At 31.2% G+C, this 25,550-nt stretch overlaps 2 protein-coding genes and 1 long non-coding RNA gene across 3 annotated transcripts; 2 read left to right on the forward strand and 1 right to left on the reverse strand.

Moving 5' to 3' along the window:
- Positions 1–8,583: 8,583 nt before the first annotated feature.
- LOC125826969 (autophagy-related protein 8f) lies at positions 8,584–12,409 on the forward strand. Its single transcript, XM_049506321.1, has 6 exons — positions 8,584–8,634; positions 8,987–9,028; positions 9,163–9,218; positions 11,275–11,327; positions 11,774–11,892; positions 11,999–12,409. The coding sequence occupies exons 2-6, from the start codon at positions 8,992–8,994 to the stop codon at positions 12,100–12,102; spliced, it is 369 nt and encodes a 122-aa protein (XP_049362278.1). The 5' UTR covers positions 8,584–8,634; positions 8,987–8,991; the 3' UTR covers positions 12,103–12,409.
- A 6,655-nt stretch (positions 12,410–19,064) lies between these two features.
- LOC125826572 (uncharacterized) lies at positions 19,065–21,285 on the forward strand. The gene is made up of 4 exons (XM_049505923.1): positions 19,065–19,361; positions 19,525–19,669; positions 20,317–20,360; positions 20,782–21,285. The coding sequence occupies exons 1-4, from the start codon at positions 19,239–19,241 to the stop codon at positions 20,941–20,943; spliced, it is 474 nt and encodes a 157-aa protein (XP_049361880.1). The 5' UTR covers positions 19,065–19,238; the 3' UTR covers positions 20,944–21,285.
- Positions 21,286–22,271: 986 nt separating this feature from the next.
- On the reverse strand, positions 22,272–23,807 carry LOC125826561 (uncharacterized). The gene is made up of 2 exons (XR_007442944.1): positions 23,375–23,807; positions 22,272–22,359 (listed from the first exon to the last, which is right to left on the reverse strand). It is a non-coding gene; the product is annotated as an uncharacterized LOC125826561 (long non-coding RNA).
- Positions 23,808–25,550: the final 1,743 nt, after the last annotated feature.

Consider the following 25,550-nt stretch of genomic DNA (forward strand, 5'->3'; position numbering starts at 1 on the left):
CAACAAGAAGAACAACAAAAAGTTATTTTTTTAACTTTTGGACAATTTTTTTGTGTTTAAGTATTTGATGATATATAATATCATATGTTTTCTTTCAGGCAGATACCGTTTACATATGAATTACTGATGGCCTATTACAATTTCAAGATACTATTTTGAAAATATTAGTGTGTTTCCAAACTGTACATTTATTGGATGAAATCTGTATGAAATATGATTAATATGTATATGACTACGCTTAAATGTTTTGATTTTGAAAATTTTATGAATTGTGATATAATAATGGTATACAAATGGTATGAATTGCGTTTTAACATTGATATGATTGTCTATTAACTGTGTTTATGGTATAAATTATTAAATTGGTATGAAAATGGTATGATTTGTCAAACTACTGATTTTTTCTTTAAAAAAATCACATTATGCTTACTTTATATTCTAAACATGTTTTTGGATGAAACATGTATGAAATTTGATTAATACGTGTATGCCTATGAGTTTAATATTTTATTGTTGGATATTGTATGAATTGTGATATAATATTGATATACAAATGGTATAAATTGTGTGATTATATGAATTTATCAATTTTTATACATGTTGTTTGGATAAAACGTGTATGAAATTTTGATAATATGTGTATGACACTAATTGAAGTTAGTGTGGGAATGAAACACTAACTGCAATTTGTTTTAAATTTATTTATAGTAGGACATCAGTTGAAAACCAAATTAATATTCATGTAAACTTACATTAAATTAAATACTCAGGATACCATAATTACCTTTTAAAATTATCACTAATATTTACACTATCTTATGTATTAAGTTGGAATAAATTTTATTTTTAGCAGTATGCAATCTGTATGATTAATGAATGAACAATGTATAAAGAATGAACGGTATATTAAACACTAAGTTTATAATGCAATTCAAATCAATTATGTTTCATATCAAAACAAAACATTAATCTAAACGACAAAATAAAATAAAAATTATATATAGTCTAAACAAATAAACAATCATTAGTTTTGCACAAGATAATTTGAACATGCTTCATGTTGTGGCCAACTTGACAACATCTACTGCAAATAACTTTGGACCTTTTGAATTTCACATCAGCAACCTTTTTCATATATAATTCATTTCATTTGAAAATCATCATAATTCTCTGTTTCATTTTAAAAAAAAACAATTAGTCTAACATTATACAAATCAATTAAAAATATGTTAAATAATATTAACTTTTCATTTCAAAGACAATACAAATTTCATCCATAAAAATCATTATAATAACAATAAAATTATACACACTCGTCATTATTTTTTTATACAAATATCATTCAGACAGTACATTACAAAACAAATTTCATACAAAACATAATATTTCACATTTAATATTCACTTAATACACATTTCATACAACAATCATCATTCATACCAAATTTATACATTTTCATACTCATTTAATACACATTTCATACAAAACGATTATTCATTCAAACTATATACATTTCTCGTCCCAAATAATTAATTACTGCCACCCAACTTTATACAGAAATAACAAAACTAATATAAACTCAACAATTTCACATTTAATACCAATTTAAAACACTTGTAATACACTTCGTCAAGAATTCCAATATTTTTTTTTACATATTTCTTAACACACTTTTCATACATAATTCATTCGACTTATACTGTCAAATTCATTATCAAATAAAATAAATTTTCATAAATTCGTCAACATTATAATTAAATTATTTTTACAGAATAATTAAGACACTTTCATACAAATTTCATTTAATTTATTCTATCAAATTTATTCATAAAATCACATTAAATTTATAATTTCACAAAACAATAACCGTATACAAAATAAACAAATAAACAAAAAAAAACACTAAATTTTTTACATTTCACAACAGTAAACATAATATGATATCAACAGTTAACAAAATATGACTTCACCTTCAATTAATCGACAGTTTGATCATTGTTGTTTCATTTCGCTATCATTCTAAAACAAACATTAAACAATAATAAATACTTACCCGAAGGATCCCATCTTTCACCATATTTGATTAAAACTAATACGTAGTTGTCCATCACAACAAAATCAAGAATTTTCAAAGATGAAAAAAACCTCAATTACTCGAATGTGAGATTTTTTTTTTTGTTGAAAATTGAAGAGAGAGAAACGTTGAAAAAAGAAGAAGATAAAATCTGAATTTTTATTTGATTTTAACTGATTTGAGTGAATTAAGGATACTAAATAATCTTAATTAGTTTAAATCCCTTAATTCGTGCTATTTATTAATTATCTACAAAAGAATGATATGATCTGATTTTTTAATTTATCTTAACTGATTTTTGAGTGAATTAAGGATAAAAAATATTGTTAATTTGTTTGAATCCCTTATTTCATGCTAATCATTAATTATCTACAATAAATTCAAATTAAATTACAGCCACACTTTCAGTTTTTTACTTTATTATCTATAATTCCATTTTTTTTATAAAAAATTATTATTTTTTAAAACTTTTTTCAAATTAATAAAAACATTTCTTTTATTTGTAAATTTGTTATAACCTGAAATTTTTAATGTTATAGCTTGAAAGTCTAAATCTACTGCTATAGCCTGAAAATAATACTATAATATATGTCATATATGAAATTTACACTTGTTTCTAGGGTAGTTCTTACAAAAATTCCTCTTTATTACCAATGAAACAATTTCATATTTAATCAATTATTGATAACTAAGATGCCATTTAATGATTTACAACAATATAAGAACTTCAAATTTAAGCTCCAAATTACATGATCAAACGCCTACTAATAATAATAATAAGCAACACAAACAAGCATTTTTTTTATATAAAAAAAACCCTATGTAGATTGTAATATAAGGATTACTATTCCATGTATCATTATTATTCTATCGTATAATTAGGAATAAATTAATATATAACTTGTCACACCCCTTTTCGCGCACGGCGGCGGGAAGATAGGTTTTTTCCAATTTAAGCGACGATATTGATTAAGGGATTATATTTTATTATTTCAGAGTCGCCACTTGGAATTGAGTTATGGTGTTCCAAGTCACCTTTTCGAATCCCTAATCAATAGGAAATGACTCTTTTAGTTTTGGTCTACGAACTAGAAATTCGGGTAAGGAATTCTGTTGACCGAGGGGAAGGTATTAGGCATCCCTCGAGTCCCGTGGTTCTAGCACGGTCGCTTTTATTGACTTATATTTATTTTAATATGTTTTTGGATAATTTGTGTCTACGGCCCTGGTTCACTTATTTTTTTTAATTGTTGACTTATACTTATTTTAACTCTCTTTCGGATATATTTTTATAGGCCATGATTTGCTCGCATTTTTTATCTGTTGAACTTTTACTTGGTCTCAACCTAGATGCGTAACCGCATTCTTGGTCTTGATATTTAGATGCATAGCTGCCTTCCTCCCATCACACTTAATAATGTTGTCTTTGAGTTTCTACTTTAAATTAATGAAGTTAGTTACATTAGTGGACAAGGTGCGTCATCGCATCCTTGAGTTTATTTTTTTATGTCTCAAGAAAGATGTGTAACCACATTCTTAATCGAAACAGACTGTTGAAATGAGTCATAAAAACTCATATAACGTTATAAGAAAATATTAGTTATGTCTCACATCTTGATTTTAATTAAATAAAATATTTGTTAGAATAATTTGGTAAAGGTGTATCACTACATCCTTAAATTTCTTTAAAGTATTTCAAAAAGATGTGTAACCATATTCTTAATTGAAACTATTTTTATGGTCTAAATTTGCCTAACATTAACACTATGAACATTTATTATGTAAGAGACATCCGCATATTCCTAAGAAAATGTACATATACTATAAACACTAAATCAATAAATGATAATATCCTAACTAGATTTGTAATATTTTTTAATGAACAAATTCAACACAAAAATAAAACAAAAGCATACGTCAAAGATATAGTATGCCGTCACAATGAACTAACAAATAATAATAAAAAATTAACATACAATGAGTTATTCTTATAATAGTTGTCAATATACTAGATTAAGAATATTTCCTTAAATATGAAAATAAATAATTTCAACATTCTAAAGATCTTCATTGTTAGCGATATGTAAGATTTAAATAATTATATTTCAACATTATAATATAAAAATTAAACACACATAAAATTCGAGCAACTTCATATCATATTAGAATCAAATATTATATAATCATGAAATCAAACTATACAATAAAAATTAAACAATACCTCTTGCGAAAATTCAATTCACAAAAAAAAGAAGCAATCCTAATAAGGAACCATGAACTCGAAACCATGAAAGTGAACCTCGACCTCAACTTTTGTTTGTGAGTGAAAGAAAAAATATAAATAAAATATGAGTTGTTTTTTCCCTTTCTTCGTGTGTGTGTTGTGTATTGTGTGTTGTTTTTCTGATCCTGTCCGGTTTTTTTTTTTTTTTCTGTCCTCCCCCTTTTCCTTTTATTCCCCCGTTGTTGTGTTGTGTATATATGTTGGAGTAGTGTGCAGAGGGGTTGGGTAGATGAGGGTAATGGGGGTTGATGTGGGATTGTGGGGTGAGTGAATGGGAGTGTGAGGTGTACGTGGGGGTGAGGGAGTGGGAGTGTGAGGGGTACGTGGGGTTGTGGGGGGTTTTTATTTTTATTTTATTATTTTTTCTTTCATAATTAATATATAAGATAATATAATGATAAGAATATTATTTATCTATTTTTAACTATTATTTATCTATTTTTAACTTGTAGAAAATTAAGTAGCTAATAATAAATTGTAATTATAAAATATTAGCTTATTTATTAAATTAAAATTAAAGAAACATATATTTTTTGTAACTTTTCATTTCTTTTTTAAACAATTGAAAATAAAACTTACCTTAAAAAGTGATTCTATTTTTGTTGTTTTCAACTTTTTTTAAAATAAACTTAAAAAAAATAAGATAAAAGTCATAAATATTTAGTTTAGATTTATAAAATATTTAAGCTCTAAAAATGGTGTTAAACTTAAGTTCGGTAAAAAATTACGTGTCTACATAACTGATATAGTAATTATACCAAAAATAGTGATTCAGGTCTATAAAAACCAATCAAAAACTAATAAAACATACCCACTCCATCAAATATGTAATTAATGGCCTAATTGACTTATAACACGTTAATATAGTTCGTAAAGTTTGAAGTAGCAAACGAAAATTTTATATATACCTAACTACATTAATTTATTACGGTTACGTAATGACAGAAGTTTAATATACATTACATTATCTATCTGTCATTTAATAAAAAGAATATAAAGTATGCATTGGCACACGCCCAATTAAAAAATGGATTTTTCGTAAAAAAAATTACAATTACAATAAACTATTCAGTAAAACTCATAGGAGAATAGAGTATACACAAATTTTATCACCACCTTTGAGTTTAGGTGGTACCTTCATAACACACAAAACCTCAAAGGCAAGCCTTCATTTCATCCAAACCACCTATTGTAGACTGTAGTGTGTGATATCAAAGTCGATGTCGCCACTGTCCTAGGCTACAGATCCAAGCTATTTAAAGTTTTTTTTTTTGAGATTGTGTGACAAACCTTAGTTCCACGTCCGCTTCATCTATCACCATACTGAATTTGCACTCCAAATATTTTGTTTTGATCTTGAACAACTTGGTGATTCCTTTGGACTTAGAGTCTGTCTCCAAACCTCCAAACTAGCATCGCCTATATCCCAAATCTCATCAATCAGTGCGATATCCACAGAGTCAAAAATGTTTTCCATAGAGTTTTCATCAAAAGATTCTAAAAAATTTATAAAATGACATACGATAAATAATTTCCCATCTAAACAATAGTCTAATACCATCGTTAATTTCAATTACATTAAATTTTTTTAATTAAAAATAAATAAATGCTATCTATTTTAGCATTTAGCGGTGTAATTCAAGACTATCGAATTCCAAAAGTTGAAAGATGAGAGAAGACAAAGAAAGCAGTACACTTGGATGATTCTTAAGGTATATCCCCTTTCCCCTTTCTCTTTTTTTTTATAAAGATTTTTGACTCGTTGATCAAATTTGAATTCACGTATTTCAACGCTTAATTATTATGGATAAAATTCAGAGGATCAATTTCAAAATATGTAATTAAGGACGAAGAAATTCCAATAGTAATCTATATTGATAATATAGTGGTATATCCTTCCTTGAATCCTTGTGGTACAGGACACATCGTTTACACTTTACAAAGTGGTCCTTAATAAGGACTCCTTATATTAAAAAAAAGGGAAAAAGGATAAATATATCCCTGAATTATCGTAAATGGTATGCAAATACTCTTCGTCATATTTTTGGGACATTGGTGCCCCTGCCGTCCAAAAATTAGAGCATATATACCCTTTAGAGTGAAGGGCATATATGCTCTAGTTTTTAGACGGCATGGGCACCAATGTCCCAAAAGTATGACGAAAAGTATCTGCATACCATTTACGATAGTTCAAAAATATATTGTCCTTTTTCCTTTTAAAAAAAAAAAAGCCTCATCAAATTTCCTAGTTAATGGATCTATCACAATCGTTTATCTTCGAAAAATAAAATAACTTTAAGAAAGCATTAAAATAAATTGATTGGGGAGAAAAAGTCGAACACTAATTTATTAATCATGAAAAGTTCATTAGAATTCTTTGCCAAGTACTTGCCAACCAAACAATAATGCTATAATATAAGTATATTATATATAACTATTAAACAATCTAATTTTTTTTTTTGAAACATACAAGAAACCTACTCCGTGGTACAATAAATAAACTTTATAAATACATTTATCAAAATAATTGAAGTGTTTTCTTCCATTTGCATTTTTGGTCCAAATTACTCTATTACTTGACTATAAGCCATTTTACTAAATGTGAAATTCATAAAAATTAGATAAGCCATTTTGCTAAATGTGAAATTTCATTGCAAACCTTGCATCTAGCCCTAAATAAAAAAATGATCTTTAACGGCACTTAATTAACGGCAATAGCTCAATTGCCGCTAAATATGTATTTTTAGCGACAATTAGTACTCTTTGTATGTGTCCTTAAAGCCTTTAGCGACATTGGATCTAATGACACTTAACTAATATCGGTAAAGACTTTAACACTCTTTATTAATGTGTCTATTTATTGCCGCTAAAAGTTATTTTTATTATAGTGTAGCCGTGTAAACTTTATATTATTAGAAAATTATCTCAAAAGATTAAGTTGAGTTTGAGATAGGATAATCACAGCTTCTTTGGATGATTGCAACCTAATAGAGTCTTTAGTTTAAATACAACGTATCAAAACTTGATTGTTACTTTATTTTATTATATTATATTGTTATATTTATTATTGTGTAACAATGGAAATTTTCATTTTATGCAATAATCGAGTTGGTATATTAATGCGTTATTACTTTTTCCTTCTTGGAAAATCACAATCGCTAATCTTTGAATACGCACAGGATAAATCCTCTCATGTGCAATAGCTTGCAATAAGCAAATCCTTTCCAATGAGTTTAACCGAAAAAGGAACTACGTGGGGACATCTCCTAACACCTCTTTTTGGAATACCACACTCATTGCACCAAATTCAATCGAGTGAAAAAAGATTCAATGTAATTCGGTCTCTGATTAGATACCCCTACTGCATCAACTCAACCATCATTTCGAGTTAAAATGGCTGAAAAAAGAATTGAATCGCCATTTCAAACACCCTTAACCGTTGAACTATCCAGTAATCATAATTTTATTTATTTATCATATCTTTAATAATACCATTTTAAATTTTATTCTTTAAACCACTAATATGTGACATTACAATAGTATAACTTTGTTCAAATATTATATTCATAAATTTATGTAACATTACAACAATAATATAACTTTATTCATATATTATATAAATCAAAATAATATCAAATAAAACTCAAAGTCATGAAATTTACTCAAAAGTCAAATATACAAATGGATAGAAAGAAAAAAAGGCAAATTACAGAAATCACATACTTTTAAAGCAAAATTACAATCTATCCCTTAAAAGTTTATAATTATAGAAATCCCTCAAACGAATACAATAATATAAACATTGATACATTAATCTGATACGCGAGATACAATAATATAAGCGTTGATACATTAATCTGATGTGCGAGATACAATAATATAAGCGTTGATACATTAATCTGATGCGCGAAATACAATAATATAAGCGCTGATACACTAATCTGATGCGCGAAAATGAGGAATTTTGAAGATTTGTAAAACTTATAGGGGATAATGGTAATAAGTAAATTAAAATATGGGATTTATGTAATTTTTCCAAGAAACCCGAAATAATCTTCAATTTAATTAGACTTTTTCTTCTTCTTCTTCTTGAAGCCCACGTCTATCAATACTTGCGTGTATAAAGTATAAACTAAAAAGTAAAAAGAGTTTTGGATAATGATTATTTTTTATACATAAAAGAGTCCTAAATCAAAGCAAAAGCAAAGTCCAAATTACTCAACCTTCATTCTTTATCTTTTTTTCTCTCTATTGACCATAATTTTTTCACAAAAAGGTTGGTTCTTTACTCCTTTTAATCGGTATTATTTAATTTTTTTGATGAATTTTGATGTTTATTTTACTTCTAATAGTTAAAGATTCAAGCTTTATCAATTGGGTTGTTTCTGTTTTATGTTTTTGATGAATATTTTCTTGATGGGGGGTTGTTCTAGAAGCAGCAAAATTAAAAGTTATTTGAGGGTTTGATTAAGTTTGTATCAGTTTAGGTCAAAAGATGCTTGCTTTGAAGTTTTGTGTTTGTGTTGGAAGAATTAGTTGATTGTTCTGTAAAGCTATTGGGGTTATTTGGGTTGTGGATGATGTGTTAATTAAGTCAATAATTCTGTTTATTTGATTGTTTGATTCAGGAAAAATGGCTAAGAGCTCATTCAAGCAAGAACATGATCTTGGTTTGTTTGGATTCTTTTTATTATTTATTTTTTTAGGTTTTTGTAGTTTCTGTTGTGTTATGATTTTCTTTTTGTGAAAAGAATTGTGGGTGTTTGTGATTGTTTTGACTTTGTTGTTTTGGATGATCCTTCAGAGAAGAGGCGCGCTGAGGCTGCTAGGATTAGGGAAAAATACGCAGATAGGATTCCGGTGAGAACAAAGTTTATGTGAATGGATTTTAATTTTCTGTGGTAGCTGGTAGTTTCAATGTGAATAATGTGATTTATTGATTTTATTGACAAAAGCATTATGAAATTTGAACTATTGCCTTGTAGTATAAACTGCATATGTTGTTTTTTGGTGTTTTTCTGTGTTTGCGAGGGTTAGAGCTCCACGTTGGTTAGGGAACGGATTGGTGATTTGCTTATATAGACTTGGGAAATTCTCATGGGCCTAGGTATCATATATTTACATGTCCCAGTCCACACTCCAGTTGTGCCTGGGCATGAAGGGGCTGTTAGAGTGGTTAGAGTCCCACGTTGGTTGGGGAACAAACTAGTGTTTTGCTTATATGGACTTGCTCAATCCTCCCCTATTGAGCTAACTTTTGAGGTTGAGTTGGGCCTAGGTGTCATATCTCTACATTCTGAATAGACTTCGAGTCATTGGCATTGGTACAATGCCAAGTTGTCTGTGGTGAGATTATCTTTTAAATAAATTTGGATTCAACCGGTATAAATTTGGAAGTTATATAGTTGAGCTTTCTGAATTCCAGACTTTCCTCTTCTTGCCTCTTACTTGCAGTTCGTTGTTATTTACTATTCTCAAAAGGTAGTGACTGATACAAGGGATTAGAGGTGTTATAATGTGATTGCATTGAAATTTCCTTGTTTCACTACCAAATGGAAATTGCCATAGAATGTGAATCTTCTGTATCTAGTTATTCAAATACCATCTCAATTACATAAGAAAGAAATATAGGTATTCTCACGTGGTGACCGGGAAGAGAACCCAAATAGTTCCACTGGACGCCTAATACCACAACTAACTCACAGACCAACTGGGAGCCTTGGGGCAGAGAATGAACAGACTCTGGAGTTTTGATGAAGATGAATGAGTTTCCTCTTTATTGGCAACGCGAGTTCCCATATTCATCCGAGACTTAAATGCACAATAGAAAAGGATAATACACCGTGAAATTATTGAAGGCACCTAACATGCTTTCTGAGTCTGAATAAAACAACAAAGGTAATAACACATTCTTGTTGACATGTCTCTTGGTACTATCAATTCTGTTTTCCTGATCCCTAGTTCTACAATTCCAATGTCACCGGTGGTTTCATTTATATCAAGTTGACAATTAAGTCAGAATCTTAGTTTGCTTTTTCCTTGTCCAAAGGCCATCCCACTCTGTTTCTCTCAGTCTGGAAGCCCAACAGCTCTCTTGTGTACTGAAACGGGTATGATAGTTTTTTAGAGGTGAATGGGGTAGAGTTATCTTACTGCAGATGAGTTCTTTGGTAGTTGGATGTGTTCCCCAACGATTTGAAGGTAGAAAGAATGACAATAGGTACATTTGAGTTGATCATTCGGCAAGACCTAAACTTCAAAAGTAAGAGATGAAAGATTCGCAGAGGTCGAAGTAGTAAGCTTATTTAGTCAAAGTTTTGATGACAAAAGTATGTAGATTTGATATGATGTAAACTATAATGCAGTTTTAAGTATTGATGAACAACGTCGAAACCAGTAAGTCAAATTTAAGCTAATAGAAAAAGCATGTTAATCACTTACTGATGCCTAACACAATTGCTTAGATTCTGATCCCTGGAGATGTTGGAATCACGTGTAGACGTATATAATATGAACATTTTATGTGGATCAAGGAATAATAACAACTGCAACCACACCTCTATCCCAAGCAGCTTTAATCGGGCTACATGAATACTCACTGAAGTCTGAACAATACTTCAAAATTTGTTCATAGCAGAATATTATTTATCCTCGTCACAGTTGACAATTATCTCAAATCAAATTGGATAATGGCCAAGAGGGTATTGTCCAATTGTAAGCTTTGATATTATGTACCAATTATATGATTGTCATAGTTGAGTCTTGTTTAAACTCAAACTGGATATGAGTCCAAAGAGGGTGCTGTCCAATTTTCACTCAAGAATTTCTCCTTAGTATTTGTTTTGTTTGGTATTATGTGCGAATCCATCCAGAATTCTGTTGTGCTCCTTTTTCACAGTATTTCTGTAATATGCAGGTGATAGTTGAAAAGGCTGAAAAAAGCGATATTCCTAACATCGATAAGAAAAAGTAAGGAGTAAGGACTGACCAACCTTCAAGTTAATTTTTTGTTTTACTTATATCTATGTTCGGTTGTGCTACAGCCAAGGGAGAAACATATTACCTCTCAGAAATTGTTTCTCCCTTATTCCGTCATTTCTTGTGTCCCTTTTCAATTGGTGCCCCTTCAGATTGGCAATTGACATTTTCCTTAACTTGCTCATTGCTTCTTGCTATTTTGTCCCCAACATTAGCTTAATTTAGGTGATAATTGGTGTCATTCATGCGATATGTTGAGAAAAATATTGTCGTTTCTCGTAGGCTGTATGTGTCAAATTTACAAATATCACCTTTTTCTTTCTCCTTAGTACATCTGTTTTTTCCTGCCAACGAAGGACGCCACAATAAGCATGACCCTTCTTTCTATCGTTATTGCAAAAACTTGATTCATGTTTTCCTGATTGGCAAAATTACAGGTATCTTGTGCCAGCTGACTTGACAGTTGGGCAATTTGTCTATGTCATTCGTAAAAGAATCAAATTGAGTGCAGAAAAGGCAATATTCATATTTATTGACAATGTGCTACCGCCAACAGGTGTTTCTTTACTACTAATATCTGTTTTTTTGGAAGCTGGCATAGCAATTTGGAGAGCAGTTCTCTCTTTTACTATGAAGTGAGCTGACTGTGTTTGGTTTCGCAGGGGCAATCATGTCTGCAATCTACGATGAGAAGAAGGATGATGATGGTTTCCTCTATGTTACCTACAGTGGAGAAAACACATTCGGGGGACTGAGCGAACTGTAGCTTTGACATCCATTCATTTGCTTACATTTCCCCTGTTTATCGTCCTGTGACACTTCTCCGTCCTGCTAATATCTTCCACTGCTTCCAAAATCTTCAAGATTATACCGGTAAAAATTATGTATAGCATATATTTATGTATAGTTCAAGAGCACAAGTGTTGCAATCTTCTGACTTACGATGCTAATAATCAGTCGGATTTGACCTCCTTAAAGATTGCGTCTGTGTCCGAATAATTTGCGATTTTATAAAAGGGCAACACTGAGGTGCCTAATTTCATTCTTGATTGCTTTCCTATTTCAACATTCTATTTGAATTTGTGCTTACTATTATTGCGCTTTATCTTTTTAGGACTTTTCGGCGTGAATTCGGATTTAGTCGCCTTTATCGGTCATACTTTTCAAATTTAGTTAATGATGAAAACAAATCCTGAGGGAAATCTTGTGCCTAAAAAAATGGTGTCATATAGCTTGGGAGATTGCGAAATATATTTGAGTTTATAGACAAAGTGGTCGAAGATGCTGACTTAAAGAGGGAAGAATTTTTCAAAGGGAGCATCAAGGCCTACCATTTTGTCCTTAAACTAGAGCATCTTCTCTTTGAGTAACTATGGTATTCAAACTAGTTTGCGCGACTGTTGACTAATTCCATGAAATACCTATCATCTCTTACCCAACAATAAGTATCAGGTATCTCTCTATCAATAACAAGTATCAGATAACTTCACGACAGACAGTGGAAAAATCACCACTAAAACTAGAATATCTATTTGGCAATGGAAAATGAGCTTATGGGCTACGACTAGCAAATTAACGGAAAGTTTTTGTTGTAAAGGTCATGTCCACACCTTTCGTATGGGTAAAATCTTGCAAAAATAGATATTTGTCTGTGAAAGCACAACACAAGCATGGTACACTACTTTCTCTAATGTTCATATTTTCTTTCTACTTAATTAAAACAAAAATAATCGAATTTTAAATTCGTGATCTAAAGAGGAGAGCATAGAATCATATGAAAGAAAAAGAAACAGAGAATAGAGGCTTTGAGGCATGAAAAATCGACTATCTTTATAAGTCCCCAAAGAAGCCGTTCACCACCGATGTGGGAGAGCAATTCATTTCCTATGATTAGAGGTGGCAGAATGGTAATTTATATGGGTATCCATTCATATTTACCCATTTTAAATAGATTGGGTACTCAACTCATTTTAAAATGGGTAAAAATGAAATACTCATATTTACCCATTTAAAAGTGGATAGTTAAATGGATAATACGGGTAAAATATGTTCATTAATAAAAGAAAGAAAATTGATTAGGGGTGAGTGGTAAAAAAAGCTTTTTAAAAAAATTATTCTGATATAGCAAACTATTCTAACACCATATACCCTCCACATAGATCAGCCAATGTTTACACTATTAAAAAATCGTCTTTGAAAAATGTCCAGTGGTTATTCTAGATATTTTAATTAAATAGGTGAGAAAAAGACGAAGTAGGAGTACGTGTTTTCATATAGAGAAATTAGAAAGCTTTCCAGTATTTCAGTGAGAATCTGTTTTTCGCCATGCCTTTTTCATTAAAAATATTTGGTAAAAATGATTGAAAAAATCATATTTTATAACATGATTGTTTTATTAATTCGTGGTGGTGGGAAAAATATCTGCTTCTAGTAGTGTCATGCCTACTGCCTAGCCAGTAGGAAAACATAATTTCGAAACTCCCCAAAATTTCCACAACAATATCCAATGTTATATAGTAAATGACAAGATCCTATGGCTCCTCTTAATTAGCACTTGGTATATAGTGAAATTTCTTAGGTATAATAACATAAAATAAACAGAGAAGGTTTATGCCAACTTTTGTCAACTTAAATACGTATACGAATATGAATAATCAAAGTTTAAAAACATATCACAAAATTCACCATGTTATTAATACACACATGTCCATTAACTATTTAATTATCATCGAAATATTTTAGCTAATGTTCATACATAATTATACGTATATATATCGATCAATTAATGAATAGTGGGTTGACATGTTTCTCCAAGCGTCCTAATATACTTTACTTGTTGACCAATAATATATCGGTTTGGAGTAAGGTTAATTCATCAAAAGGATTTTCATCCCAAAATATACATATATAGACTCAAAAAAGGACTAATAATGAGATTTCTAAGGCAAAGCAAGAAAGGCTAATGTCAACATAAGTTGGCACAAACAGGAAAAAACACTTGTAGTAACACATCATATTCATGATAGTTTGTTAAGGTATACAAGAATTAATACTAATGTTTTCCCAAATAACAATATTCCAAAACATCAAATTAAAGGTCTTTCCAATGGAGATTTCATTTGATCCACTAAAATTGTCAGCAGTTAGAGAAAGGAGGAGGAGTCGGAGAGCATGACATATCCGCTATGATCAGTTGAATTCAGTAGTTTTGATCTAAGCGCGCTTTACATAAATAAAAATATATAATCACTAATCACTCTAACAACTTATGCTTTTAGATGAAATTAATGTCCATATGATATATGAACAGATAGAAGAGTGAGTTCGAGTTTCAACATCTATTATCAAAATGAACTTTTACGTATTTAACTCATGAAAAAGAACCTGGCTGCATGTGAGAGGACATGTTAATATACATATAATCGAATAAAAAAAACTATATATTAGATGAAGTGGTCACACATTTCAATACCGATATTTGTTATATGAAATCTATTACTTCCTTCATAGGCCAATTTATGTATCACTCTTTTTTTTTTTAAAGTTAGTCTGTTGAAGAATGAAAAAGTCTCACATCAATGATTAATAAGATAAGTGATCTCTTTATATGGACTTAAATAATTATGTTCTCATGATAACCTAACTTTTGGGGTCGAATAATTCTCCATAAGATCCATTTCTTTATATATGAAGTACGTACATAGTTTTAAATTCATAAACTTCATATCCTCAATCCATTGTTTATAATTTTCACATGTCTAGGACACATGGGAATAGATGCCACGTGTCATGTATTGATTGGGACCCCCATGTCATGGAGTGTTGGGTGACAATGGCAGTATGGCCATGCTGCTTTGTCTCCCCATAATCATAAATTCTTCTCCTTTGAGGTCCCAAACTCCCATTCTCTTTTAGGGTCCCATATGTTTATATGTTAGGCTACTCATAATCTATATTTATTTTTTAATTTCTCTCCCGGTGTTCGGAGCCCACATTGAAGCTTCGATTAAATTTGGATCACGCCCATTCAGAGGTGGCGCTCCTAATAGGAATTTTTCCATACCCAAGGCTCGAACCGAAACCTCTAGTTAAGGGTGAAGAACTCCCACTAGTGCACTAGTTGGTACTCATAATCTTTTATTTCCTCTTATCTTTGTCTGATAAGTTCTGTTAGGTAAGTTACAATTTTGATTTTGGTCCTCATCATTTCTGATTAGGTATATTTAACTTTTAATTAATTGACCAGTGACCTAGATTTTGAGTTATTCAATTATTGATGTATAATATTGAATTTATATCGTTATTTCCTATTTGATGATAGCACAAGTAGTTCTAAAAATGATTTAAGTATTATATCATATCTTTCTAATATAAAGGGAGAAAAACAAATATCTTGTAAAACTACTTAGCTTAATATTATAAGGACTACAATGAGAATTTATTAATAATGGAAGAATTAAAAGTGCAATCACCCTTAAAAATATAGCCATATATTATTAGAGGTGAATTCAAATTTTAGAAAAGGCAAATTACTAGGTTTTGAATAAATATTTGTATACATTAAGTAAATTATATTATTGAATCTATAATATTACTAAAGCTCTAGCTCCGTTCTAAATTTTTGAGATATATAAATTTTGATTATTTTTATCATATGTATAAAAGGAAAAGAATCCAAATGGGCTCTCATATAGTTATTATGACCTCACATTTAAAAAAAAAAAGGTCCATTATGGTGTAAACAAAACGTCAATTACACTACAAATCATGTCTATACTTCTGTTTTCACTATTCTTTATGTCGGTTTTACCATGCAGATCATGAACTATTTATCTTAAAGTTTTACGAGTTTCTAAGATTATTGAGTTTTCATGAACCAGTAAATTATCGTGTGTGCATTTCATAATTCCTTATATATAGATATATAAGGTCATGCTAATCATGCTAATTTTCTCTGTATCATTATAATTTTATCAGATATTCCAAAAGGAATGCATACCTCTACGATGTTGGTAGGAGCGAAGCCAGGATCTGATCATCTAAACCCCCTCTGACGAAAATATTATTTTTTATATTTATACTTTATACGGTAGATGTTGAACTCCCTTTGATCAATACGGTAGATGTTGAACTCCCTTTGATCAACATGTTCATATATTTACTTCTTCTTATTCTAAATTCCCTTAATGAAAATTATGATTCCGTTACTAAACGCTACCATGGCACGAGTCATGGCCAAGTTAAAGATGAGCACAAAAATGAGATACAAGCATGTTAAAGTAGGAGAGGCCGTTACTTTTTGTGTTTTTTTTTCTTCATATTAGACAAAAAAAACTAGCTTATCTCACATCCAAAATCCTGACATCCTTTGACTTCATTGCATATTCTTTTCTATGTTCAAACTTATTATTATTGAGCTAAATGAAGAATTGCCCTCCAATTTTGATCAAAGAGTATTCATGTATAATTTCCTAAAAGTGTTGAACAACAACTTTATTAGAAGCAAGAAAACAAATACATGTGCCAATGAACCAGTTTTCCCAACTTTGAAAGGGCTAATAGGACAATGTTAGCAAGATGACAAAATCTGTAGTTCTTTTGGAGTTTGCAAATAACGTACTCCATATTATAAGAATTACTTTTTGAAAGACAAATTATGATTTGTACTAATGTGGTAGACATCACTAAACTACCATAGAATACTAATGCTCTTTCTAATTTGTAATTTTGCCTAGTACATATATTTATAATATTATCATGTTAACGCAAAAAATAGAGTAGCTTAAAAAGAGTTATAAATAAAACAAGGTTAGCAGGGTGACAAAAAGTTGTAGTTGCTCAGATATTTGCAAATGATGCAGTATTGTGACGCCCATAGGTTTCTTGTGTGAAACTTAGATGTTGAAGCACGCATCTTAATCACCCTGTCTGTGTGAATTGAACGAAGTTCAAAGTACAAATGAATTTTACATATTGAAATAGGAGAAGAAAGTTAGGAATCTTACAAGAATGGGTTCATAATTAACTATTTGTGACATATTTTGGGTTAAAACTCAAGAAATAATTTTTTGCTGGCCTAGACCCAAAATAAATAATAGCTTAACAGTTGATTCAAGACATTACAAGAGCATGACTCTTCCTCAGTACTGTGATAGGGAAAACCTTAGAGAGGACGTGAGTCCCAGGGTGTGCATGTATGTGACGTCCATGACGGAGAGCAAGCCTTTAAAAAGAAGGTTGTACACTACACCTTATGAATCCCACATAAGAAAAACCTTTTAGAAAGGCTAGATAGGACAAGGTTAGAAAGATGACAAAAATTGTACAATTTATTTTAGGGGATAAAAAAAGTAGCATAGCAAAAGTAATAAATTACAAAGGCAAGGAGTGCCATTTACTAAGCCATGCTGAAAATCTAAAACAAAGATATGAAAGGGTGGTAGGAATCCTGCACAAACACATGGGACATGTCCTAGAATTCTCTTATTCTTATTTATTGCATGTATTATATGTATATGAATTATGTTATGATCAAATTAATTATGTAATTATGTAAACTATATATTAAATGCTTCACCTAATTACATGAAGATGGGGTTGTTATAAAGGAGGATTTCCAATCACAAGAGAATGAACAACATAAGTGATCTTTAATTAACAACATGTTACATGTGAGATCCATAAGAAAGATTTTTGACTCCATTACCTTGTATTTGTCATGTGTTTTTGTTAAGCTTTTTGTATATCCTTGACTTCTAAAATTTGAACTTAAGACTAAAGATTTGTCGGTAGATCAACAAGCTCGATCTCTAATTTTTCAATAATCTTTTCAATTTTGTAAAAATATTAGCATACTTTATAATTTACTTCATTATATACTCAATATGTCAATAGCTAGAACACTTTATTAATAACTTATTAGAGTAATATTTTGATAATGCTAGTGAGACTCAAACCCAAAATGAGTTCTGCTCTAATAATATTATTGAAGTGTGTATGATAATCTCTAATTCTAAAAATTTAAATTATTAAAGAGATCATATATTTTAATTTATTTAATTATATTTTCATCGACTAGATGTTTTACTTCCCCGGGTCAATAGATCTTCCTATCCTTATCCATCAAAAAATGTTATTTATATTTTTCCATTGTGTATATATATCCTATATCGATATCTATATATCACCAATGACCCCTTTTCCTTTTGATTTTATTCATTCTTGAACAACATTAATAAACTTGACCTAAATCATTCAACTTTGCATAATTTTAATATCTTAGAAATTAATTAAAGTGAGTAAACTATTAATCTTTTTGTAATGAAAAGTCATTCAATTTTATCAAAATATCACGTAGAGTCACTAGTTAATTCACACACAAGAAGGTGTTACGTTGCAACCACATTCTCTAGTAACTTAGGTTGGCATACAACTCGATCACTCTCTCCAGATTTCACTTGTGAAATCTCACTAGACATGTTATTGTTGATTGAATTTGAATTCATAATTTCAAAAAAACAATGAGTCAACATTAATAAATTAAAAACGTTAATTATTATACGGAACAAATTAAATTCTGAATCCGTCTCTGTGTCTAAATCCGAGTGGGGCCATGGTGATTGAGAAGTTTAAAGGAAGGAGGAGACATGGGGAGGCCGCCAATATCTTCAAAAATGTAGTGAAGGATGAGCATATCCAAGCACCTGCATGTTCTACCTTCATCTCCCTACAAAACCTGCATTTAATGCCATTCATTGCCCTTTTCCTACTACTTATATGCCCACTAAATTCATTGCCAATATCCCAACACAACCCTAGCTAGCTACCAAGTTGCAATATTTTCAAGAAAATAATACCCTATAACCTATTATATTCATAAGCTTGCCCAAAAAAAACAAAAAAATGTTCATCAATATGTCTAAGTTTCTTGTTTATCTTTTGGTTTGTATTTCTCTTCATGCATGTAGTGCTAGACCACTAGCAAGTGTTGATGATAAAGAAAACAAAATACTACTCTCTAGCAAGGTTTGCTCACAAATATTTCTTTCCTTCTTGATTTGTATAACCGTCCATCAAAATAATAGCAATACTCTCTAGCCAATATATACTAGTATCTTTTACTAGAGAGTGTAATTATTTTAATTTGATTGACCGATCAAATATGTAACTTGTCCTTGTTTATTTGCAGGAAGTAACAATTATGACTAGTGACACATCAAAAACAGAAGGAAGAATAATTATGTCTGAAGATATTGGAAAAGATGATGGAAAACTTATGTGGAAAAAGACATCAATTGTTGCACGAAATCAATTAGACGATGAAGAAAATAAAGGTAGTTTTGGCACGTTAAAAATTTCCGTTATTGTTGAAACATGTTAATTGTCATAGCTTGTGTAGTTCCTTTCAGAGCTTACTTTTATTAAATTATACCTCACTACACCCGGTGGGTTCGATGACTTAAACACGTGGAAATTCTTTTTAATAAGTATATATATATATGGTAGTGAGACTCAAATCCATGCGGCAAAACCTCTTGCCTGCTATGATATATTATGACCATGTTATCGGAAAAACTTGAGCTACTAAAGAAAATATACTTTTATTTACTCAATATCTCTCAATAACTATAAGGTTGTACATATATATAATACCCGATCATTATTGTCTAAGGTAACAACATAGTCTATGTATGAAAAAATAAGAAGAAAAGAAACTCACATTTTATAATATGTATTACTTCCTTTGTAACTCACCTAACCAAGCTTGTTTGGTGACTTTAGAATTAATGTCATATTTTCCCATGTTATGAGTGACAATATTTTCAAGAACAGATAAAAAAAATAGAGGGAATTTTTATTTTATTTTTTATGTTTTGCTTCCTTTTAAATTCATGAATGCAACTTTTTTTCTTCTTTACAACGTTAATTTACCCTTTAGTAATTTTCTTATATATGACGAAATATGTGTTGTGACTAACAGGAAACAAGGTTGAGATATCGTTTCATGAGGGAGCTCAAGTAAAGGTAAAACTCTAATTTCTCTCTCTCTAGCTCTACACAATATAATTAGTGTTTAATTAATTCATGTCACTGAATAATTAAAATTAGTACTATATATTATATGATGCAGTATTTTTGGGAAAAGTCAAGTTTTACCCTCATACTTAATAATTATAAGAAACAATAAAACTTCTTTTGTGACCCAAGAATCCTGTTTTTTATTGTTAAAATAAGTGGAGTCCAAGATTTGTATTTCATTTTTTATCAACTATCGACATGCACATTGTCGTCAACTTAAAGGACAACATAGATGCAATTTCTATGCATGTATAATCACTTTATATGTAAGTCTATATATCGAGGTTAAAATGTAAAATGCATGGATTCTTTGAAAACACTATCGATATATATAAGTTAATGTGCTTATACTAAACATTGTATGCAGATATCGAGGAGAGAATCGCGGTTGATGCTAGAATCTCCACTGTCAACACAACATGAGGAAGAAGCAGTAAACTCCATTGAAAAGGAACTTGTGGAAGACGTAGTAGTTATGGATTATGCACAACCCCATAGAAAACCACCTATTCACAACACGAAACACTAAAATATATTGTAGATGAAAATCATCATATACTTATATGTATTTTATTTTCTCGTTTATACGTATGTGAGACCTGTCAGTTTTCGTTTTTTTTTTCTTCTTAAAATTATTATTATTATTGTTTTGGCAAATGAAGGAGAATCCTAGATGAGATCATACTCCATGTATGTACAAATAGAAATGACTAAAAATTGCAAAACTCCTAGCAAAAAATATCAATGTTATATATTATGTTACATTAATGCATATGGTTGAGGTTTATTGAGGGCATGATGTGGATGTATATGGTCCCTCATATTATTGTCTTGTTTTTATCAAGTGTACCTTATATTAAAAAAGAAAGAAAGAGTGCATATAAATAAATAGGAAAAAAATTAGCAGTGGTCTCTCTGCTGTGAATGTGTTGGTTGGTTTCTTCTTTAATGATGGAGATAGTTATGTGGTAGTTTCTGTTTTTTGTCTCTTTTTTAAAGTCCTTTGCATTTGCTATCCAAGAAACCAAATCTATTTTTGTCATTTATTATGTGTACAGCCATAAGCAGGCAACAAATTTGCTATTTGTCCCCTCTTGTTCTTGAGTTTGGTTGGGCGGATTGAATCAAATAGATTATCGGATCAAGACTCAACCCACCCATCCAAAGTTTGGGTCATAACCCGAATCATCTAGCATAACCCAAACCAATTGAAGGCAGCAAGTAATAAGAGTCTCAACAAATTGGAAGGATTAGTTTACTGTTTTCTGCATTTATCCTGACCTCAAATGTCATACCTAATTTTTTCTATTTTGTATCTAGAAATGGTCTTTTTTAAGAGGAAATTCATACAATTGTTTAAAGCTAACACCTAACTAGAAAAGATCCCAAATTCAAACATCAATAAAAAGAGAATAAGCAATTGCTTTCATCACCGATCGCATTACAGAAAACAGGAAGGGGAAAATCAGTTTAAAATTATACGGAACATAATTCTATATATAAGAACCTGAGCGCAGGACAATTGGGCTTGCAGCTGCAGTTCTATCCTTTTGCAATCAATCAGTATTGAGATGTGGCAACTATGTTGATCATTCTACCACCAGGGATGTCGTAGGATGGTTGGGATCCCTCTATCTTTAACCAGAGATCACAATGCAAGAGGGACAGACCCAACTATTGACGAATCACAATCACGTCACACAGCCTGGAAACTAATTTTGAAGTAAAATCAAATAGAAGCATTTTGCAAGTTTCACAGAGCAAAAATGCCTACAGCAGTACCCATTTTACCTAATTGAGGGGATTTTTCACTACAGTTGACAATGAATAGTTTCACAAAATTGATGAATTCTGATGTTCTGATCCCCAGTTTAAGATCAATCTCATCAACTCCAAACCAGAAGAAGTCAGGATTGAGGTTGGTGATTGCTTCATCCAAAATCACCTGGTAAAATTAGAATGAATTACAGTTATATAGTAGTACAAAACTATTTTCCATAATAGTTGATGTTTGGCTTTAAACAGTGGATGTCTAAGGCTGAATAATTTAATAAATGTATTCACGAAGAGAATCATCAATAAAGTATTTCTTCACCTATCACTTTAAAAGGTTAGCTTTTTTCAGCTAAACATAATTCGTTAGTTGTTGAACAAGTCGCGGTGGCCTTTCCTCTGCTGCCTACTAGTTGCAAAAAGGAAAGCTTCTTATATGTAATTTAATTGTAGGCGAAAGGGTAATTGAAGTGGCCTCTAATGTGAGGTAATGACAAAGTGAGAAAAACTGGCAGGCTGCACATCTAGATCAACAACATTGACAGATACAGATTTTAGGAACAGTGAGCAGTAGCACAGCTGGCACAATGAATAGCATAGAGTCCATTTATTGAAGGGAATGATGGAGAGTAAAACACATACCAAATAGTCCACTTTTCGTCTAAAAGTGGAAAAATGGGGACCCCTCAACATGTATCACATATTATTAGCAATTGGTGTAAGCAAGAGAGTGACAGGAACTGACCCTGGCAACTAGACCGCAGGGCCCAATTTGCTCAAGCTACAGCAAACAGCAATGGACAAGAAGGTTGCACTAGATAATATACCTTGATGTGATGCAAATGAGTGCAGGAGGCAAGAAAGACAGATATTGTGTGGTTTAACCAACAATACGTAGGAGGAATCAATAATTTGCAACATAAGTGTTCTAGTCCAGTTAAAACCTTCATAACCGTGTTATTCACCTATTCTTGGCTTTCATTAGAAGCAACTCAGAAGCTAGCCGATATGGCATTAGCTACTATCAGCAGCAGCATTAGAGAATGTAATGACTTTGACGAGCTGCACAACATTTCAATAACTAATGTGGGAAATGACATGGGAACAACTCATATGTGAAACTGTAAGCAGAAGAATCTTGGGAAACATTATGACAATTACAGCGAAAAAACAGAGAGACAGAGTACCGGTATGTAGGTCCTCATGCCAATACATGTGACTGCGTTGTGCTTTCATAACCAGTCAGCTTTGCTGATATCTCCTCAGGATCCAGCCTCACTGCATAAGGTATTCAGTTTCTAAAATCATTCTATATGAACTACTCAAACATAATGACGACCCCACAGAACACTTCAGACCTCAGAAACTTAGAGCATCCAAATTTCTTTGCTCCCAGTAAAGACATGGTTGGAACAGGTCAACAATCATAAGGCATATGAATGATAAAAAGAATGCATAAAACAAGTCCATCTTTAAAAAATTATGCTTTTTAACTGTCGTGTTTTTAGTAAGGTATCGAATCCAAAGGCCAAAAGTAGTTAACACATTCATTGCCACTCTCAAGGAATTACTTTGGAGTTGCTCAGAGAGAATCTAGAACTGAAGTAAACCATTCATGTAAAGAAGTAAGGAAAGAAATTCCAGAATGAGATTTTTTCAGGCCATCCAAGCATTAGAATAACAATTGTCGATTTGTTCCAGTAGTCCATGCTGCCAGACACCCTTCTAACATCTTTAAGGTGCCTGGTGAAGCCATTAACAAGGTTGAACTTTCTTTAATGCAATGGAGTACCCAAATAGTTGAAGATTTTCAACAAGAAGATAAGATTATAAACCTAAAATCAAACTTTAGTGTAGGACAAGCAACATGGATAATCTCCTGATAAGTTGAACATAAAACAAGAGCTGCTCAGATCAAATTTAGCAAAAAGCCTTCTGGACATAAACTATCCAGATTGGTTAAGACGACTAGAAATGGGCATGAATATGGTAGACATTTGGAGAACAACAAAAATAAAGAGTTAAGTAAACTGAGAACTCCCTTATGCTGTGTTTGAATGGAATGGAAAGAGTGGGTTATAACTCTTGTCAAAAAAACAAGAGTGGGTTAAAAGTCCTTATTTTACATTTGATGAGGTTATTTTTTACAGAAAAGGGAAATTGCGCACATAGAAGACATACACATAACTGGGAATTAAGGAATGTATTCCTACCTACAAAGTTCATCCAATGATCCATACAAGAAGGAATCACTTTCATTCCCCAGAAATTTTGAAAAAAACAAAAAAAACAAAACAAAGAGATGGACAGAATTTGATTAAGAACTTTTCTGATCCTTAAAAAGCCCTATGGTTTATTTTCACCAAACAGCACAGAGTAACAGTTTGTGGGATAACATCCCATGTTCTTCTCTGATATCTCCTTTGTTCACTCCTTTTGAGCATTATCCAACGTAACTAACTCCAATAGGCTATAAAAGGAATCTCCAGACAGCTAATGGTGATTCTACAATGTAAGAAAAAATCAGCTAACATGTATCCTGTTCTTTGAACTCAGGTTCTGCTATATTTACATTCCAAATTAGTAATTACACATTTGGGAGCATTAGCATTTAGAGGACAATATTGCACTTGATGAAACAATCCTTCTTTCCCTTCCAATGGTGATACATGTTATTTTTTTTAGACTACACAATTACCATGGAGCTAACAAAGTCCAGGAAATATCAAACTTTTGAATTGTGAAGAAAATGGATCTTGAACCAAATCTAATCTCAAAAATTAGCTCATGAGATGAGGATTGGCCGAGACCATATAAGGAGACCACTATTATTCCTTTAACCAATGTGGAAAATCTAAAAAGTAAGCTCATGGGTGAGGATCGCTCAATATTATATAAGAAGGCAACAACCCATACCCTGAACCAATATGGGACACTTAACACCCTCGGCATGCTAGGATGGGCATCTGGTTCTTCCTTTTCTGGTGCACACAGTGCATACCTAGGTAAACTATGGAGAGATGATTCCCCTCTGGCCGGGCCTCCCAATCGAGATAAGCATCCTCTAAGTGGGCGTTTGACCGTGAAAATCAAATATTTTTCACTTTATTTGAAATTTTTAATGTTGGAGTTCGCCAAACTTTTGGCAAAGAATATTTAGAATATGATTTTTCTAATTATGATTTATATCCCCAATTTCTAAAAACAAGCAAAATTACTCAACTTGACTAATTTACTTGAAACGTATGATCAAAACTGCTCCAAAAGAGTAATAATCTCAAAATAGATAGTCACATAGTGTCATAGATAAAATCCTAAATTCAACATACTACTACAAATAATTTTTCACTTTATTTGGAATTT

The sequence above is a fragment of the Solanum verrucosum genome, unplaced genomic scaffold, assembly GCF_900185275.1.
Source record: "Solanum verrucosum unplaced genomic scaffold, falcon-dt-bn FXZP01000060.1, whole genome shotgun sequence".
NCBI classification, from domain to species: Eukaryota; Viridiplantae; Streptophyta; class Magnoliopsida; order Solanales; family Solanaceae; genus Solanum; species Solanum verrucosum.